Below are 21,585 nucleotides of genomic sequence, written 5' to 3'. Positions count from 1 at the left end.
GTACTCAAATGGCTTTTTCATGTTCACCACTTCAGGGAAGTATCTAATTAATGTAACCAGGTGAAGGGATTTCAAAACTAACCATTGATCAATTAAATACAAATTAAGAGTGCAAAGAGTGTATCATTTCCACTTAATGTCACTGGTAAATTATGAATTCTGTTTCTCAGGTCATTTTTCTCTAACTTAGGAACTTTCCAAAACTGGTGAACACAGCGAGTACCTTGACTTAGTCCTTTTTTCACCTCTGCACTGTAGTATATTACTAAACTGTGTTTTGTTTAGAGGTTAATTTAAACATTGTCATACTATGTTCATACAAGGCAAAAATGAAACATGAATTTTGGTAACTTTTTGAATATGCACTCCCACATTTGCTGCTCGTCAATGCTTATCATTGTTTAATACAATCCAAGTGCACAATTATTGGTTGTGAAGCACAGATTATATGCTTTTTAGACAAATACAGTTTTGCAAATCATAATTATTTTGTGCACCAATTTTTCTGAATTTAAAAGGGAACATTTTTAGGTTTGCCTATCAAAAATCTATTGTATCTTATTTTATTTCAGTTGATGTTGGAGGCTGTGTCATTTGACATTCGCCATATGTCCTGAGTCCAGGACACCGCTCTGTGTGAAGTCCCCCTCTGCCTCTACTAAAGACTGACAGAGGCCTCTACCACAGACTGTGACAGCGGCCTCTACCACAGACTGTGACAGCGGCCTCTACCACAGACTGTGACAGCGGCCTCCACCACAGACTGTGACAGCGTCCTCCACCACAGACTGTGACAGCGTCCTCCACCACAGACTGTGACAGCGGCCTCCACCACAGACTGTGACAGCGGCCTCTACCACAGACTGTGACAGCGTCCTCCACCACAGACTGTGACAGCGTCCTCCACCACAGACTGTGACAGCGTCCTCCACCACAGACTGTGACAGCGTCCTCCACCACAGACTGTGACAGCGGCCTCCACCACAGACTGTGACAGCGGCCTCTACCACAGACTGTGACAGCGGCCTCTACCACAGACTGTGACAGCGTCCTCCACCACAGACTGTGACAGCGGCCTCTACCACAGACTGTGACAGCGGCCTCTACCACAGACTGTGACAGCGGCCTCTACCACAGACTGTGACAGCGGCCTCTACCACAGACTGTGACAGCGGCCTCTACCACAGACTGTGACAGCGGCCTTTACCACAGACTGTGACAGCGGCCTCCACCACAGACTGTGACAGCGTCCTCCACCACAGACTGTGACAGCGTCCTCCACCACAGACTGTGACAGCGTCCTCCACCACAGACTGTGACAGCGTCCTCCACCACAGACTGTGACAGCGGCCTCTACCACAGACTGTGACAGCGGCCTCTACCACAGACTGTGACAGCGTCCTCCACCACAGACTGTGACAGCGTCCTCCACCACAGACTGTGACAGCGTCCTCCACCACAGACTGTGACAGCGTCCTCCACCACAGACTGTGACAGCGTCCTCCACCACAGACTGTGACAGCGGCCTCTACCACAGACTGTGACAGCGGCCTCTACCACAGACTGTGACAGCGGCCTCTACCACAGACTGTGACAGCGGCCTCTACCACAGACTGTGACAGCGTCCTCTACCACAGACTGTGACAGCGGCCTCTATTGTCCAGCCTGGTGGTCAGGGATAGCCTAGGGACCCTGTCATTTACACGATGGCGGGTTGCTGTACCTACGGACTGTGGCTCTATACGGACACACCTGACGCCCAAACCGATGAGGGGGGCACGCTCAGCTCAGAGTTGAACAGAAACAACAGGGATTTGGTTCAGTCAGGTGTTTTGAATAACTACATGCAATGTGCCATCATCCAGCAAATTGTTAGGACTTGGGAGAGCGTGAATCGGAATCGTTCTGCTTTCGCCTGAACAATTACATTTAAAATAGATGCATTTTAGATGGGATGCTGTAGTTGTCCCTGTTAATGTCTGTGGTCTAGTTTCCTCTCTCATGGCTGTGGTCAGAAGGGGGAAGGACACACGGCGGCCCAGATTTGGCGTGGAACTCCCCTACCTGTGTGCAGCGGAGGTTTTTCCCAAAGTCGTATATCTACTAGAAATACGTGGCTCCAGTCTTCCGTGTAGCCTGCTATCCTACTCCGGTAACCCAGTAAAAAACAGTGAAGCAGCTGCTGGCCAGAGAGTGGGAGACAAGACTGGTTGAGCTCACTGATTTGTTGTCTTGTAGCCATCTGCCGTGTATATTAAGTTATATCTCCTGTCCACAGCAAAATAAACAAGTTTTGATTAGCAGGAACGAGCTAGCATGTCAAACAGAATGTCTAGGGTGGTTCTCCTGTTCTGCACTGTTCAACCAGTCCAGTATGTGTGGATGATTTAAAATGAAGCCACGCCTTGGTGAGTCTAAAAGCAGTCGCGTCACAGCTCACCCAGAGGGTGGAATGACTAAACCCAATCGACTTGACCACCCCAGAGGGCGGAATGACTAAACCCAATCGACTTTACCACCCCAGAGGGCGGAATGACTAAACCCAATCGACTTGACCACCCCAGAGGGCGGAATGACTAAACCCAATCGACTTGACCACCCCAGAGGGCGGAATGACTAAACCCAATCGACTTGACCACCCCAGAGGGCGGAATGACTAAACCCAATCGACTTGACCACCCCAGAGGGCGGAATGACTAAACCCAATCGACTTTACCACCCCAGAGGGCGGAATGACTAAACCCAATCGACTTGACCACCCCAGAGGGCGGAATGACTTAACCCAATCGACTTTACCACCCCAGAGGGCGGAATGACTAAACCCAATCGACTTGACCACCCCAGTCTGCATTTAGTCTGCTAGTCCGCCAGGTTGGTCATCATTTTGACACACTGCCCGTCTGCTGTCTCTTGTGTATCGCCATGATGGATTCTCCTCCATGTTGCCCCCCATGCTCTCTGCATCTTCCCAGGCCTGGGTACCTCAGACGCCAGCCAGCCAACGTCAGCCAGTGTACCGTCCCAGTCTACGTCAGCCAGTGTACAGTCCCAGTCTACGTCAGCCAGTCTACTGCCCCAGTCTACGTCACCCAGTCTATGCCAGCCAGTCCACGTCAACCAGTCTACATCAGCCTGTCTACCGTCCCAGTCTACATCAGCCAGTCTACACTCCTAGTCTACATCAGCCAGTCTACACTCCTAGTCTACATCAGCCAGGCCTCTAACGTCGCAGACCGTGTTCCCATAAGGCCCTGCTGCATCCTAAGGAGGTTGTCGTTCCCTGACGATCACATTGAAATGTAGCCTGTGTCCCAGGTGCCCCGCCCATCTTTCTTTTTGCTCTTCCAGTTCATCATTTACTAAACAGGAATATGACCAGGAAGCTGATAACTGCATGGTTTCTGTGTCCGCAGCACTGAGAGAAAGAATAACGTGTCTATTGTCTTCTAACTTAGGACCACTCTCAGAGAACCAAGCGGGAAGCCTCAGTCTATCACATAACAAAGGAACTGATGTATATGATGGACTGAAGAATTAGTACCAGCAGCAGTAGTAGTACGAAAACTCCTAGTACTAGTAATCATAGTAGTATTAACAGTAGTAGGACCAGCAGCAGTTGTAGTAACATTATCTGTGGTGATAATAGTAACTCTACTAGTACCAATTAGTGACATTAGTGGGAGCAGAATTAGTAACAATAGGAGTAGCATTAGTAGAAGTAGTAATAGCAGTATTTGTAATAACCCTGGCCTGTTTGTACTAATAAGATATATGTTAATAACAGTAGTAGTAATATTATTAGAAGTAGTAGTAACATTAGTAGAAGTTCTGTGGTTGTAGTAAACTTTGTAGAAGTAGTAGTAGTGGTAACATTTGTAGTAGTAGTAATCACAGTAGTAGTAGTAACATGAGTAGAATACATCCCGTTTTTAGTAGTAATACTAGTTGTAGTGAGAGTCTGTCCTAGTTACACAGCTGTTATGTCCAAAGGAAGCAGTGTGGCTGTGAGTCTAGTTCATCACGTCTCCGTGTTTAAGCTGGTTATTGATTTCATCTCATTTTATGTCGATCAGATATTCTTGTTGTTTATTCCCTAGAGTAATATCAGGACTCATCTACACTGTCAGTCCTTGACCAACAGCCCAGAGAACAGAAAGATCCATAGAACCAGAGCCACGCGAACCAGAACATCTAGAACCAGAACATCTAGAACCAGAGCCTCAGAAATGACACACATAACAGTTCTGTTGGGGGTCCGTTCTATGTCATGTTTGTTGTTGTGTCCTGACGGCGTGGTGTGTGTGTGTGTGTGTGTGTGTGTGTGTGTGGGATGGTACCACCACCTCAGGGTTTCATGCCAACCTCCACTGTCGTTGTGCCACGTTTGCCGGTACCTCAGTCCATCCAGGGACTACCAACAAGCTCTCATTACTCTGTGTCAGGTACGCCGGGCCTGCTGGTATGGTTCCAGCTCGCCCTGCTCACTGTGATGTGGACATTTTCTAATTAGGCCTAATGAATGGCCGGAGCCTCATGTTGACAGTAATTGTGGGGGCTGGGATGTGCCAGGGACCTTACGTTACAACATCATCACAATACTTTGGTGGATTGCCATTGGATTCTCTAAACATATCGCTCAATCTTGGTCAATCCTGACTAGAGACAGAGAGCCTTGAGAAGAGATGTGTTCAGTCATGAAAACAAATGCACTATAAAGAACAGTAGTAGGACAGGTAGTACAGTACTGGTTGTCAGGGACAGAGCGGACCGGTAGTATCAGTACTGGTTGTCAGGGACAGAGCGGACAGGTAGTATCAGTACTGGTTGTCAGGGACAGAGTGGACAGGTAGTATCAGTACTGGTTGTCAGGGACAGAGTGGACAGGTAGTATCAGTACTGGTTGTCAGGGACAGAGTGGACAGGTAGTATCAGTACTGGTTGTCAGGGACAGAGTGGACAGGTAGTATCAGTACTGGTTGTCAGGGACAGAGCGGACCGGTAGTATCAGTACTGGTGGTCAGGGACAGAGCGGACAGGTAGTATCAGTACTGGTTGTCAGGGACAGAGTGGACAGGTAGTATCAGTACTGGTTGTCAGGGACAGAGCGGACAGGTAGTATCAATACTCGTTATCAGGGACAGAGAGGACTGGTAGTATCAGTACTGGTAGTCAGGGACAGAGAGGACTGGTAGTATCAGAACTGGTTGTCAGGGACAGAGAGGACTGGTAGTATAAGAACTGGTTGTCAGGGACAGAGAGGACTGGTAGTATCAGAACTGGTTGTCAGGGACAGAGAGGACTGGTAGTATCAGAACTGGTTGTCAGGGACAGAGAGGACTGGTAATATCAGAACTGGTTGTCAGGGACAGAGAGGACTGGTAGTATCAGTACTGGTAGTCAGGGACAGAGAGGACTGGTAGTACATTACTGGTAGTCAGGGACAGAGAGGACTGGTAGTATCAGTACTGGTTGTCAGGGACAGAGAGGACTGGTAGTATCAGTACTGGTTGTCAGGGACAGAGAGGACTGGTAGTATCAGTACTGGTAGTCAGGGACAGAGAGGACTGGTAGTACAGTACTGGTAGTCAGGGACAGAGCGGACTGGTAGTATCAGTACTGGTTGTCAGGGACAGAGAGGACTGGTAGTATCAGAACTGGTTGTCAGGGACAGAGAGGACTGGTAGTATCAGTACTGGTTGTCAGGGACAGAGAGGACTGGTAGTATCAGAACTGGTTGTCAGGGACAGAGAGGACTGGTAGTATCAGTACTGGTAGTCAGGGACAGAGAGGACTGGTAGTATCAGAACTGGTTGTCAGGGACAGAGAGGACTGGTAGTACATTACTGGTAGTCAGGGACAGAGAGGACTGGTAGTATCAGTACTGGTTGTCAGGGACAGAGAGGACTGGTAGTACATTACTGGTAGTCAGGGACAGAGAGGACTGGTAGTATCAGTACTGGTTGTCAGGGACAGAGAGGACTGGTAGTATCAGAACTGGTTGTCAGGGACAGAGGGGACTGGTAGGTTTGTTCACATCACATATCAGGCAGCAGGCAGGCAGACTCCTTATCTGGGTCTTTTCATCTTTGCAAATCTCCCCCTGCCCTCCTTAATCCACATGCTTTATACATTGAGGATTCTACACACAGGCTCCCATGTGTGTATGTATGTGCTTGTGTCGCAAGAGGAGGGATATAGTTGAGAAATATTGTGTCATTCAGTGGCCACACAGTGTTTTAAAGCTATGTCTTTTTGAGCACTTGTTGCTGTGGATAAACTGACATAGGTTTTTGGAAATCTGTTACGATTCTCTGCCTAGTGCTGATCCAGGATGCATTGCTCTGAGTTGAGCACAGCGTTGCACAGTATTTCAGAATGGTTATGGTTGAAATGAGCTGGACTTCAGGGGGTAGCAGTGTGTCTGTCAAAGCAGAGGTCAACCTCCATCACTGGTCTATATGTTGACAGGAAATGAACACGTAAAATCGTGTCGCAGATGTGGAAATGGCTCATTTACTGGGCCTGAATCTAAACACTGGGCCTGACTCTAAACACTGGGCCTGACTCTAAACACTGGGCCTGACTCTTAACACTGGGCCTGACTCTTAACACTGGGCCTGACTCTTAACACTGGGCCTGACTCTAAACACTGGGCCTGACTCTAAACACTGGGCCTGACTCTAAACACTGGGCCTGACTCTAAACACTGGGCCTGACTCTTAACACTGGGCCTGACTCTTAATCCCCGTCTGCATGAGTGTATAACACTGACTGAATGAATGTGTCACTGGAACTGCTGGGTGTCTGTCTGCCTAGCAGCTGGGTGTCTGTCTGTCTGTCTGCTTGCCTAGCAGATGGATGTCTGTCTGTCTGCCTGCCTAGCACCTGGGTGTCTGTCTGTCCGTCTGTCTAGCAGCTGGGTGTCTGTCTGTCTGCCTAGCAGATGGGTGTCTGTCTGTCTGCCTAGCAGATGGGTGTCTGTCTGTCTGCCTAGCAGATGGGTGTTTGTCTGTCTGCCTAGAAGCTGGGTGTCTGTCTGTCCGCCTGTCTAGCAGATGGGTGTCTGTCTGCCTAGCAGCTGGGTTTCTGTCTGTCTGTCTGCCTGGTAGCTGGGTTTCTGTCTGTCTGTCTGCCTAGCAGCTGGGTTTCTGTCTGTCTGTCTGCCTAGCAGCTGGGTTTCTGTCTGTCTGTCTGCCTAGCAGCTGGGTTTCTGTCTGTCTCTTTGCCTAGCAGCTGGGTTTCTGTCTGTCTGTCTGCCTGGCAGCTGGCTGTCTCTACTCATCTAGCATCAGTCCCCTGTCTCTCAGTGTAGGCTAGTTGTTTCTGGGTCAGCCAGGAGGAAGGGCAGAAAGGTGCGCCGATCCATCGGCAGTCACTGAATTATTGATGTGTGTTGGCAGCATGTGGAGAAGCCTTAAAAAGAATGTGCCAGTCCCTCTCAGTCTGTGTTGGGGGACACATTACCTAGCCAGGTCCCTCGGCGCTCCATATTCACTGTGAACAAGCTGCCATCCAAAGCCTTGGCATGAAAACCAACATTGACTTTCATTGAATTCACTGTTGGGCGTAAAATAACGTTTTGATCTTGGAAGGTCTCCTCTCACAACCTATGGCTCTTGATCCTGTTTAAGACAGGAATTGCGTTTGATTAGTCCAAAGGAAAATGTACTTCAATCAAAGTTGTTCAAAGCGCAAGGCCATTGCATACTTGTATTTCTTTTTGTGCCTGTGCTTGTGGTGATAGTTTATTATACTGTGAGTGGAAATAACACTTATCCAGACGTTTGTTTACGCCCAGTGTGGAATGGCTTTCCGCCGTCTGGTTTCTAAGCGATACGTGTTGGTGAGTGAGCCCTCTGGACATGCAGTCACAGCAACGGCCCTGGGTGTCCACATTAACGGTTGTACAACATCTGTGCTGTTGATCTGCAGACAATGTACGGCTGGTGGAGAAGCCCAACATAAGGAGAAGCAGAGATCCTCTCTGTCTCCCCCCTCACTATATATATATGTACATACTTACCATCTCGTTCTATTAGTCTTTTCCTCTCTGTCTGTCTGCCTGTCTCTATTTCTCCCTCTATTTCTGTCTCTCTCTCTATTCTTCTTTGTTTTCTGTTTCTCTCTCTCTCCAGTCAGCTCTCTAACTGTTGTTTTAGTGGTGCTAACAGATCAGAGTGGTGAATAACGACAGCCAGATGTTTTCCCAGTAAACCTCCTTTACCCCCCTCCCCCCCTCTCCTCTGTTATCCCGTGTTCAGGACCCCCCCCTCCTCTGTAATCCCGTGTTCAGGACCCCCCTCCTCTGTTATCCCGTGTTCAGGACCTCCCTCCTCCTCTCCTCTGTTATCCCGTGTTCAGGACCTTTCCTCCCCCTCCTCTGTTATCCAGTGTTCAGGACCTCCCCCCCTCCTCTGTTATCCAGTGTTCAGGACCTTCCCCCCCCTCCTCTGTTATCCCGTGTTCAGGACCTCCCTCCTCCTCTCCTCTGTTATCCCGTGTTCAGGACCTTTCCTCCCCCTCCTCTGTTATCCAGTGTTCAGGACCCCCCTCCTCTGTTATCCTGTGTTCAGGACCTCCCTCCTCCTCTCCTCTGTTATCCCGTGTTCAGGACCTTTCCTCCCCCTCCTCTGTTATCCAGTGTTCAGGACCCCCCCCCCCTCCTCTGTTATCCCGTGTTCAGGACCTCCCTCCCCCCCTCCTCTGTTATCCAGTGTTCAGGACCCCCCCCCCTCCTCTGTTATCCCGTGTTCAGGACCTCCCTCCTCCTCTCCTCTGTTATCCCGTGTTCAGGACCCCCCCCCCCCTCCTCTGTTATCCAGTGTTCAGGACCTCCCCCCGTCTCCTCTGTTATCCAGTGTTCAGGACCTTCCCCCCCCTCCTCTGTTATCCCGTGTTCAGGACCTCCCCCCCTCTCCTCTGTTATCCAGTGTTCAGGACCTTCCCCCCCTCCTCTGTTATCCAGTGTTCAGGACCTCCCCCCCTCTCCTCTGTTATCCAGTGTTCAGGACCTTCCCCCCCCTCCTCTGTTATCCCGTGTTCAGGGATGGGTCATGCTTGGATTGCTGCCCTGTGTGTGGTTCTTGGGTCCAGGACTCACCTGTGTCATGGGGCTTAATGAAGGTCCAGACCAGGCGGCTGGCTGTATCCCTCCCCCAGACACCCTGCCATCTAGTTAAGTCAGGGCTGGCAATAACCTCACCCCCTGGCATATAGGAAGGCATGTTTGTGTGCAGACAACACTCCGAGACTTCAGACAGACCGCCAGAGCAGAATTAACTGCGGAGGAGGGGAGGGGAGGGATGGAGGAGGGGAGGGAGGGGAGCGATGGAGGGAGGGAGGGAGGGGAGCGATGGAGGGAGGGAGGAATGGAATGAAGAAGTCCAGACAGTCTGAGAGGGATGGAGGGAGGTTTTCTCGCCTTCTCTAAATTTAAGTCAGCCCGCTTTATTAACATGGGAAGCATTTGTTTACATGGCCAAAGCCAGCGGAAAATATGAAACAATTAATACAAATAATAATGAACAATTGGGATATGAACTTATATTACAGTAAATTGAAACACACTGACATTTCAAAAGGATACATTTAAATGTTAACTATGTGCAGGTCAAGCTTTGGCATAGTCAGGACATGAGGTGCAGAGCTGTATAACATCATTTTAATGTCTTTTTCCTCAACAAGCCCCAACCAGAGGGATGGAAGAGACTCCACTTCTCGCCCCTCTGGCATCAAACCCCCCCCCCCCCCCCCCCACACACACACACAAAAAAAACAGATGCAGGTCTTTGGGACACTGACATGCCTAGAGGCACCTCTGTGTCCAGATTGAGACTGTGGCCCCTAGGCGCATAGATATGGCTAGAGGCCCCCAGCCAGGACCTGAAAGTACAGTGTTATAACAGCACAGTGATTGTTTACACTCCCCATGTTGTTTGCTTTCTCTAAACACTGAGCGTCTGCAAACAGCAGGGCAGTTGTGATGACACTTTATATACAACATACTTGCAGTTTGGCAGTGTGCTAGAACATTTATTGTGGATATCAATAGTCATTTGTTGAATTTTATATACCATTAAATCGCACTTTAGCTGACCTTAGCGGAATTTAAGCAGAATTTAGCCACAAGCAACATGTTGCAAGTAGGCTGCAATTTCTACAGTGGTGTAACATTGGACTTGACAGGATTACAGTGAAAGGACAAAGCATTGGACTAGACAGGATTACAGTGAAAGGACAAAGCATTGGACTAGACAGGATTACAGTGAAAGGACAAAGCATTGGACTAGACAGGATTACAGTGAAGGGACAAAGCATTGGACTAGACAGGATTACAGTGAAGGGACAAAGCATTGGACAAGACAGGATTACAGTGAAGGGACAAAGCATTGGACTAGACAGGATTACAGTGAAAGGACAAAGCATTGGACTAGACAGGATTACAGTGAAGGGACAAAGCATTGGACAAGACAGGATTACAGTGAAGGGACAAAGCATTGGACTAGACAGGATTACAGTGAAAGGACAAAGCATTGGACTAGACAGGATTACAGTGAAGGGACAAAGCATTGGACTAGACAGGATTACAGTGAAGGGACAAAGCATTGGACAAGACAGGATTACAGTGAAGGGACAAAGCATTGGACTAGACAGGATTACAGTGAAGGGACAAAGCATTGGACTAGACAGGATTGCAGTGAAGGGACAAAGCATTGGACTAGACATGATTACAGTGAAGGGACAAAGCATGCCACAATGCCACATAGGGACCTCTGTGGATGTCAGTGTTACCAGGATGTTATCATATCCAGTTGTTAATTATTTCAAACACCTCTCTCTCTCTCTCTGCTACTCTGTGTCTCTGCTTCTCTCTCTCTGCCTCTTTTTCCGTCTGCCTCTCTCTCTGTCTGCCTCTCTCTCTCTGTCTGCTTGCCTCTCTCTGCCTGCCTCTCTCTCTGTCTGCCTCTCTCTCTGCCTGCCTCTCTCTCTCTCTGCCTCTCTGTTTCTCTCCGTGTCTCAGTGGCTCTGGGGCGTAACCAGGCCTTGAAGAGAGAGAAGCCCAAATGGAAGAGTGACTACCCCATGACAGACGGCCAGCTGCGCAGTAAGAGGGATGAGTTCTGGGACACAGCGCCGGCCTTCGAGGGCCGCAAGGAGATCTGGGATGCCCTGAAGGCAGCTGCCCAGGCCTTTGAGAGCAACGACCATGAACTGGCTCAAGCAATCATCGACGGAGCCAGTATCACCCTTCCCCATGGTACGACTACACACACACACACTTCCCCATGGTACGACTACACACACACACACTTCCCCATGGTACGACGACACACACACACACACACACACACACACACTTCCCCATGGTACGACGACACACACACACACACACTTCCCCATGGTACGATGACACACACACACACACTTCCTCATGGTATGACTACACACACACACACACTTCCTCATGGTATGACTACACACACACACACACTTCCTCATGGTATGACTACACACACACACACACTTCCTCATGGTATGACTACACACACACACACTTCCTCATGGTATGACTACACACTCACACACACACACTTCCTCATGGTATGACTACACACACACACACTTCCTCATGGTGTGACTACACACAAACACACTTCCTCATGGTGTGACTACACACACACACACACACTTCCTCATGGTGTGACTACACACACACACACACACTTCCTCATGGTGTGACTACACACACACACTTCCTCATGGTGTGACTACACACACACACACACTTCCTCATGGTGTGACTACACACACAGGATAAAGGTAGAAGAAACGCACACCTTAGGTGCTGGCTAAAGGGTATGAAATGGAAATAAAATGAATGAAAAAGCTGCACACTCTTATTTTTTTAAATAATAATACCAACGACAGACACGATTGTACCCTGATGAAGACAGTGTGTCTGTCGAAACGTTGGTCTTATTAAAAAAATAATAATAATAATTGGTATATGCATTTGAGTTTAGAGTGTGCGGCTTTTTCATTCATTTTATGACTACACACACGCACACACACTTTCCCATGGTACAACTACACACACACACTTCCCCATTGTACAACTGCACCACATACACATTTTCCCATGATTTGACTAGACACACCAAAAACACACTTTCCCAATTCCATTATGCACAAACAGTTGGAACACTCATACCTTTACCATCACATAAGACAGGTGACAGTAGAATGTGGTGCGTGATAAAATAAAAGACCACTGGCATAGTGTGGCGACGTACAGCCCCCCTCACCGCTTCATGAAGAAAGGTTATGAGGTGGTATATAAACACGTGAATACAATTCTACCGTAGGTTAACCTACCAGCAGACATCTGGCTGTGATCACAGCAAAGAAATACACAATATAAAATAAACATACACAGTCATTTCATGATAAGGACCCTGACCGCCACCCACCGCGGGCCCTGGTGCAACCGCACCCCCGATAGTTACGCCACAGCAAAAGACCCACCTGAGGCCCTTAGAGGGAAGACTATTGATGCCTGTGACTCTGGGAGGGGTTACAAAGCCATTTCTAATTAATTCGAAGTACATCATTCCAGTGTCTGGAATGACACTGGAATGAGAAACATTCCAGACCGCTGGCCCCCTACATCATTCAGAACTGAAAGATGCTCATCGAAGTCTCTCAGGACCCCCAGGGCAACATCATGGGATCTACTGGCCTCTCTTGCCACAATCAATGACAGTGTGCATGAGTCAACTGAGTCAGAGATGGCACAAACATGGCCCACATGGCTGGTCAGGAAGGAAGATTGTCAAGACATGACGGATGTTTGCCAGACAACACCTGGGTAAAGACCAAAACTACTGGAATAAACCCCTGGGTAAAAGAACAAAGCTATTGGGACAATGTGATCTGGACTGATGAGTGAGAGGAGAACATGTTTGGTGAAAACAAAACCGATGAACCTCGTACCAACCCTAAAGCCTGGTACCAGAGAATTCTCAAAGAGAATGTGAGGCCATCTGTCAAAAAGTTGAAACTGAACCAAACATTAATGGCTCAATCCTATCAATATGCAATAGAGAGATTTGAGGCAGGCCATGCATGCAAGAAAGTTCTCAAACATGACATATTTGAAGCAGTACTGAAAATAAAGAGAGCAAAAAATTCCTCCCAGCTGAGAAAGAGTGATAAACAACTGCATTTTTAAGTTATTTTAGCCAGGGGGGCAGCTGTTCAAGGGATACTTTGCAAAGTATATAATTGCATTTTGTTCCTTTTTGATATATAAATGACAGCTAAGTATAATCTATGAGTGTCATTTATTAAATCAGTTGAGATTACATCCAGGGGTCAATGTTCCAGGTGCCCACTGATACTACGAACATATTACGCACACACAAAATATACACACCAAACATACACATAAACACACACATAAATATACACATAAACACACACATGAACACACACATAAACACACACACAAAAACATACATACACACACACTGCACAAACCAACATGTGTCTTGTGATTTAGTCAGACCGTTCACTGCTTCCAGTTCCTCACCGGCCGCCTTCAGCCTACAAACAAATCCAGAATTGTTCTCCAGTTTTACAATGAACCATCCTTCAACCACACAACAAAACACAACAAACAAAACAAAACGCCACAGGCTCATCATTAAGAGTACTTCCTAGGCAAGTCCCTCCTCCACCTGAGCTCGCTCCTCAACAACTGTCAGCTCCTCAACAACTGTCAGCTCCTCAACAACTACATTTCCTGAGCTGCTGTCACAAATCCCCTCTGTGCAGGCGTTCCTCCCCAGAGGTCTATGGCACCGGCCTACTAGTTACCACTGTACTGGCTAATCACTACTAATCACCTACTAGTTACCACTGTACTGGCTAATCACTACTAATCACCTACTAGTTACCACTGTACTGGCTAATCACTACTAATCACCTACTAGTTACCACTGTACTGGCTAATCACTACTAATCACCTTCAACCCAGTCTGTCCCAGATCATCACACACACCTGTTTCCACTCATCATCACACACACCTGTTTCCTGTTCCCACTCATCATCACACACACCTGTTTCCTGTTCCCACTCATCATCGTCCCTGTGAAGTGTTTAGAGGCTTTACACCTCACTTTATTATGGGCTTGTCCCATGCGTTTTTTGACGTTTTTTTGTTGGGAAATTAAAACGCAGTATCATATTTCCTGCGTCTGTCTCCAATCCCTACAACATAGTGACAGCTGCAATCGAGTAACTTTGGCAAAAGTTTACCACTTAGTACTGTACAGTGGGGCAAAAAAGTATTTAGTCAGCCACCAATTGTGCAAGTTTTCCAACTTAAAAAGATGAGAGAGGCCTGTAATTTTCATCATAGGTAAAAATAAATATCCAGAAAATCACATTGTAGGATTTTTATGAATTTATTGGTAAATTCCTCAGTAAAATAAGTATTTGGTCACCTACAAACAAGCAAGGTTTCTAGCTCTTACTGACCTGTAACTTCTTTAAGAGGCTCCTCTGTCCTCCACTTGTTACCTGTATTAATGGCACCTGTTTGAACTTGTTATCAGTATAAAAGACACCTGTCCACAACCTCAAACAGTCACACTCCAAACTCCACTATGGCCAAGACCAAAGAGCTGTCAAAGGACGCCAGAAACAAAATTGTAGACCTGCACCAGGCTGGGAAGACTTACTCTGCAATAGGTAAGCAGTTTGGAGCAATTATAAGGAAATGGAAGACATACAAGACCACTGATAATCTCCCTCGATCCGTGGCTCCACGCAAGATCCCACTTCATAATGAATGACCTACAGAGAGCTGGGACCAAAGTAACAAAGTCTACCATCAGTAACACACTACGCCCCCAGGGACTCAAATCCTGCAGTGCCATACGTGTCCCCCTGCTTAAGCCAGTACATTTCCAGGCCCGTCTGAGGTTTGCTAGGGAGCATTTGGATGGTCCAGAAGAGGATTGAGAGAATTGGTAAAAACTCAACTCGTCATGTTTGGAGGAGAAAGAATGCTGAGTTGCATCCAAAGAACACCATACCTACTGTGAAGCATGGGGGTGGAAACATCATGCTTTGGGGCTGTTTTTCTGCAAAGGGACCAGGACGACTGATCCGTGTAAAGGAAAATATGAATGGGGCCATGTATCGTGAGATTTTGAGTGAAAACCTCCTTCCATCAGCAAGGGCATTGAAGATGAAACGTGGCTGGGTCTTTCAGCATGACAATGATCCCAAACACACCGCCCGGGCAACGAAGGAGTGGCTTCGTAAGAAGCATTTCAAGGTCCTGGAGTGGCCTAGCCAGTCACCAGATCTCAGCCCCATAGAAAATCTTTGGAGGGAGTTGAAAGTCTGTGTTGCCCAGCGACAGTCCCAAAACATCACTGCTCTAGAGGAGATCTGCATGAAGGAATGGGCCAAAATACCAGCAACAGTGTGTGAAAACCCTGTGAAGACTTACAGAAAACGTTTGACCTCTGTCATTGCCAATAAAGGGTATATAACAAAGTGTTATTGACCAAATACTTCTTTTCCACCATAATTTACCAATGAATTCATAAAAATGTGATTTTCTGGATTTTTTTGGGAGTGGGAGAACTTTTTCTGACTAAATAGTTTTTTGCCCCGCTGTATCTTACACAGTGTAATTCTAATTTTGGGAGATACGCAGAAAGATAAACAAAATGTCTGCCTCTTACTGCTAACTAACATAGCTCTTTATATAGTGTAATGGTGTCCTCTTGCCACAAATTCAGATTCCAGAGTGAAAAAGTCAGAATCCAGTCACAAAGTCAAACTTGGATACATGCTTTAGCTTTTGTCTTAATTAAAGGTCAGAGTTTGGTATCAGATTAACATTGTGGTTAAAGTAAGGTTTAGGGTTAAACTGTAGACCAGATGGGATGAGTAATCAAGGTTAATGTCAGCATGTTTTTTCTCCAAATGAGCCTGTTCATTGTCTCTTCTAGTGGTCCATCCCCTGTTCTCCAGCAGCACACTGCTAACAGTGTGCGACTTTGGTGAGTGGTCTCAGACTGAGGGACAGAGAGACACACATACAAGGTTTAAGTCTCCCAACACAGAACCTGGAGAGAGAGAAAGGGAGGGAGAGAGAGAGAAACAAAAGAGAGGGGGATGGAGAGAGGGAAAGAGAGGTAGAGAGAGAGAAACAAAAGAGAGAGGGATGGAGAGAGAGAAAGAGAGGTAGAGAGGCGGGAAGCCATTGATCGATCCACTGGCCAGGATGTCTCCTCCTTGTCACTTGATACTCTGCAGAGTGAGAGGGTGTAGAACACACACACAACCACACACACACCCGGACACGCATACACAAAGAGACACACACACACATGCACACTGTTTCTCTTTCTGTGTCTCTGTCTTCCATTCTGTCTGTCTGTCTCATACTGTCTGTCTCTGTCTGTGTTCCCCGGACAGGCAACTTTACATTAGTAATGACAGGAGCATTGTCACGTGTGTGTGTGTGCGTGTGCGTGTGTGTGTCAGTGTATTCAGTTTTCAGATGGATAACTTCACTGCTGAGAGGCATGAAATGACAATAGTTTCCTGCTGGTATATCTGTGGAGCAGCTTTAATCTGTGGTACACCGAGTCACACGCACACACATCCTTCTTCAGAAAGTGGAAAATACCAGAAAATACCCCCATTTCACCCCTTCTGCGTGTCAGTTGCCATCCCCAGTGATACAACGTGGTTCACACACACACTGCTCCCTCAGCAGGGTTTCCTGGACCCACACCACCAGAGTGCTGCCTTATCAGAGAATGGATGTTTCCTGGAGGTATTGTAGACCTGTCCTGAGCCGTCTGTCCCGCTCTGCTGTGCACAGGTCCTTATCTCCCGCTGCCACTCGGCAACCATTTTGGGTCAGGCAGGTTGTCACCGGGTTGGTGTAAATCAGCTTTCTGTATTTCCCGGCTTGACCAAGATTAGAGCAAGATTAGCTGTGCTGACCAGCTGCTGTGATGCAGAGCTGCAGCTGTGCATTCCTGAGGCCTGTTTTCTGTATCTTCTCAGGTCTGATGTCAGTGTCTCCTGAGGCCTGTTGTCAGTGTCTCCTGAGGCCTGTTGTCAGTGTCTCCTGAGGCCTGTTGTCAGTGTCTCCTGAGGTCTGTTGTCAGTGTCTCCTGAGGTCTGTTGTCAGTGTCTCCTGAGGTCTGTTGTCAGTGTCTCCTGAGGTCTGTTGTCAGTGTCTCCCTAGGTCTTTGGTCAGTGTCTCCTGAGGTCTTTGGTCAGTGTCTCCTGAGGTCTGTTGTCAGTGTCTCCTGAGGTCTGTTGTCAGTGTCTCCTGAGGTCTTTGGTCAGTGTCTCCTGAGGTCTTTGGTCAGTGTCTCCTGAGGTCTGTTGTCAGTGTCTCCTGAGGTCTTTGGTCAGTGTCTCCTGAGGTATTTGGTCAGTGTCTCCTGAGGTCTGTTGTCAGTGTCTCCTGAGGTCTTTGGTCAGTGTCTCCTGAGGTCTGTTGTTACCTAACAAGCCGGTCTCTACTTTTGTCCACCTCCTTTACATGTATAATAGTCCTGACCAGATTCCATTACTACAGGAGTTAATAGTCAACCTTTCTGAGTGCGTAAACATAACGGGAACTGGTGATGTAATGGGTTTCAGAAACGGACTGCTGCTTTGTTAATGACAGGGACAATTAACATAGCCTGGAGCCAGTCAGTTTCTGCTTTCTTGTCAATTCCTTATGAAGATGTCTTTCCAAAGGTTTTGTTTAAAATTGGGAAATATGAGATATATGAGCATATGAAAATGTCATGTAGGATAATGTCATGCTGAATTTACAAATTAAGAGACCACTGCACCTTTTTCTTTCCTTTCCAAAAAAGTTGGAAAGGAAGGTTTTGAGTGAGGAACAGAAGTGTTAAAATTAAGAGACCACTGTAAATTGAACCCTTCTGTTCCTCACTCAAAACCTTCCTCTTCAACATTTTTGGAAAGGAAAGAAAAAGGTGCAGTCGTCTCTTAATTATTTCCAGAGCTGTGTGTATAGGATATTTACTTGTATTGTTTTGGCTAGTTTTTTTGTTTGTTGAAAAAGTAATGAATCGAATATGTTCGTATACAGGCAAGAGGACACAAGTCAAAAGACAGATGACATTCATCAACCTTTCACTGATAATGTCAAAAACTGCATTTTAAATGTTTTGATCCGCAATTACTGTGTGTGTCAGCTGGAATTTTGGAAATTCACTGGAAATCGCTGAATGTACCAGCCAGCACTCCGTCCCTGCAGTCTGGCGCTCCTGCTGAACGGAGGGCTGGCTATTTAGGGCATGCTGATGACCCCTAGAGAGAGAGGGGGAGGGACAGATGGAGAGGGAGACAAGGGGGGAGGGTGGAAGGAAGGGACACATTTTTATTTTGAAAGAGATTTCTTCCATGTGTAAATTATCCAAGCAAGTTGACAGGCTGGCAGGGAAACAGCACCCACAGATAGAAAAGACCAGGCAGACAGACAGGAAAATGTGCGGATGAACAGGCAGACAGAGTGAGGGATGAATGAGTCGACGGACCAGTGGATGGATGAGTCGACATACAAACGGATGGATGAGCCCACGGACAAATGGATGGATGAGCCGACTAACAAACAGATGGATGGATGAGCCGAAGGATAAACTAATGGATGGATGAGCCAACAAACAGATGGATGGATGAGCCGACAAACAAACAGATGGATGGATGAGCCGAAGGATAAACTAATGGATGGATGAGCCAACAAACAGATGGATGGATGAGCCGACAGACAGATGAGCAGATAGACAGACAGATGAGTGTGATGTGGCTGGTCAGGTACATTCAGTGGGACCCAGGATAAGCTAGGACCAGGGGGTTGAATTCCTACAGTACAGTTCCTGGAAATGTTGCAACCCCCTCAGGACACTGGCGCTGCCTGCCCAGCTGCTCTCCTCTTCTCTGACGCCCTCTGGAGGAAGTATGATATATGTCAAGGACAGTTTAGGGAAGTCTGGGTGTCAAGCTCATTTGCTTGTCATTGGCTTTAAAGAATATGGCCCTAGGAGTGTCAAACAGAAATATGTCTGGCTCCTGCTGCAGTGGTTAGTGTGTCTCAAGCTGAAAATGTAGTCTCCCACTACATTGGACATTACACTGCAGTAAACACCACAGCACCAGAAACAGTCTCCCACTACACAGTACATTACACTGCAGTAAACACCACAGCACCAGAAACAGTCTCCCAGTACACTGTACATTACACTGCAGTAAACACCACAGCACCAGAAACAGTCTCCCACTACACTGTACAATACACTGCAGTAAACACCACAGCACCAGAAACAGTCTCCCACTACACTGTACAATACACTGCAGTAAACACCACAGCACCAGAAACAGTCTCCCACTACACTGTACATTACACTGCAGTAAACACCACAGCACCAGAAACAGTCTCCCACTACACTGTACAATACACTGCAGTAAACACCACAGCACCAGAAACAGTCTCCCACTACACTGTACAATACACTGCAGTAAACACCACAGCACCAGAAACAGTCTCCCACTACACTGTACAATACACTGCAGTAAACACCACAGCACCGGAAACAGTCTCCCACTACACAGTACATTACACTGCAGTAAACACCACAGCACCAGAAACAGTCTCCCAGTACACTGTACATTACACTGCAGTAAACACCACAGCACCGGAAACAGTCTCCCACTACACTGTACAATACACTGCAGTAAACACCACAGCACCAGAAACAGTCTCCCACTACACTGTACAATACACTGCAGTAAACACCACAGCACCAGAAACAGTCTCCCACTACACTGTACAATACACTGCAGTAAACACCACAGCACCAGAAACAGTCTCCCACTACACTGTACAATACACTGCAGTAAACACCACAGCACCAGAAACAGTCTCCCACTACACTGTACAATACACTGCAGTAAACACCACAGCACCAGAAACAGTCTCCCACTACACTGTACAATACACTGCAGTAAACACCACAGCACCAGAAACAGTCTCCCACTACACTGTACAATACACTGCAGTAAACACCACAGCACCAGAAACAGTCTCCCACTACACTGTACAATACACTGCAGTAAACACCACAGCACCGGAAACAGTCTCCCACTACACAGTACATTACACTGCAGTAAACACCACAGCACCAGAAACAGTCTCCCAGTACACTGTACATTACACTGCAGTAAACACCACAGCACCGGAAACAGTCTCCCACTACACTGTACAATACACTGCAGTAAACACCACAGCACCAGAAACAGTCTCCCACTACACTGTACAATACACTGCAGTAAACACCACAGCACCAGAAACAGTCTCCCACTACACTGTACAATACACTGCAGTAAACACCACAGCACCAGAAACAGTCTCCCACTACACTGTACAATACACTGCAGTAAACACAACAGCACCAGAAACAGTCTCCCACTACACTGTACAATACACTGCAGTAAACACCACAGCACCAGAAACAGTCTCCCACTACACTGTACAATACACTGCAGTAAACACCACAGCACCGGAAACAGTCTCCCACTACACTGTACAATACACTGCAGTAAACACCACAGCACCAGAAACAGTCTCCCACTACACTGTACAATACACTGCAGTAAACACCACAGCACCGGAAACAGTCTCCCACTACACTGTACAATACACTGCAGTAAACAGCACAGCACCAGAAACAGTCTCCCACTACACTGTACAATACACTGCAGTAAACACCACAGCACCGGAAACAGTCTCCCACTACACTGTACAATACACTGCAGTAAACACCACAGCACCAGAAACAGTCTCCCACTACACTGTACAATACACTGCAGTAAACAGCACAGCACCAGAAACAGTCTCCCACTACACTGTACAATACACTGCAGTAAACAGCACAGCACCGGAAACAGTCTCCCACTACACTGTACAATACACTGCAGTAAACACCACAGCACCAGAAACAGTCTCCCACTACACTGTACAATACACTGCAGTAAACACCACAGCACCAGAAACAGTCTCCCACTACACTGTACAATACACTGCAGTAAACACCACAGCACCGGAAACAGTCTCCCACTACACTGTACAATACACTGCAGTAAACACCACAGCACCAGAAACCGTCCCCTCAGTGATCACTTAAACAGTGCGGAGGTCATATCACCAGGACACGGCAGACATTTTTAACATCTCTGTTGCACACGTCTCCTGTGGTCTGGGCTCCCAGGGAGACATGAGGTGGGTGGAGTCTGCTGTAGCTGTATTATAATCAGTCCATTTAGACTTGGAGTGACAGAACTGGAGCAAGGACCCACTATACGGGTGGAACTCTCCACTGAACATCTCTGAAATGGCTCAGGGTGCACGGGGCCTGTGTGTGTGTGTGTGTGTGTGTGTGAGAGAGAGAGAGAGACATTGTGTGTCCCTGTCCGTTGCTGCCTTACACTTAAGTGAGCAGTAAAAGCGCGTCTCAAAGACAGGCGGG

At 47.4% G+C, this 21,585-nt stretch overlaps 1 protein-coding gene across 2 annotated transcripts in view; it reads left to right on the top strand.

The window, feature by feature from the left end:
- ubtd2 (ubiquitin domain containing 2) overlaps positions 1-21,585 on the top strand; it is a 41,038-nt gene that overhangs the window by 7,176 nt on the left and 12,277 nt on the right. For both annotated transcript variants that reach the window (XM_010871183.4, XM_029121305.2), the window contains exon 2: positions 11,021-11,257. In XM_010871183.4, the coding sequence (XP_010869485.1) occupies positions 11,021-11,257 (237 nt within the window). The remainder of the gene's footprint in view (positions 1-11,020; positions 11,258-21,585) is intronic.

The sequence above is a fragment of the Esox lucius genome, chromosome 7 (assembly GCF_011004845.1).
Source record: "Esox lucius isolate fEsoLuc1 chromosome 7, fEsoLuc1.pri, whole genome shotgun sequence".
NCBI lineage: Eukaryota > Metazoa > Chordata > Actinopteri > Esociformes > Esocidae > Esox > Esox lucius.
This window is presented reverse-complemented; position numbering and strand designations above follow the sequence as displayed.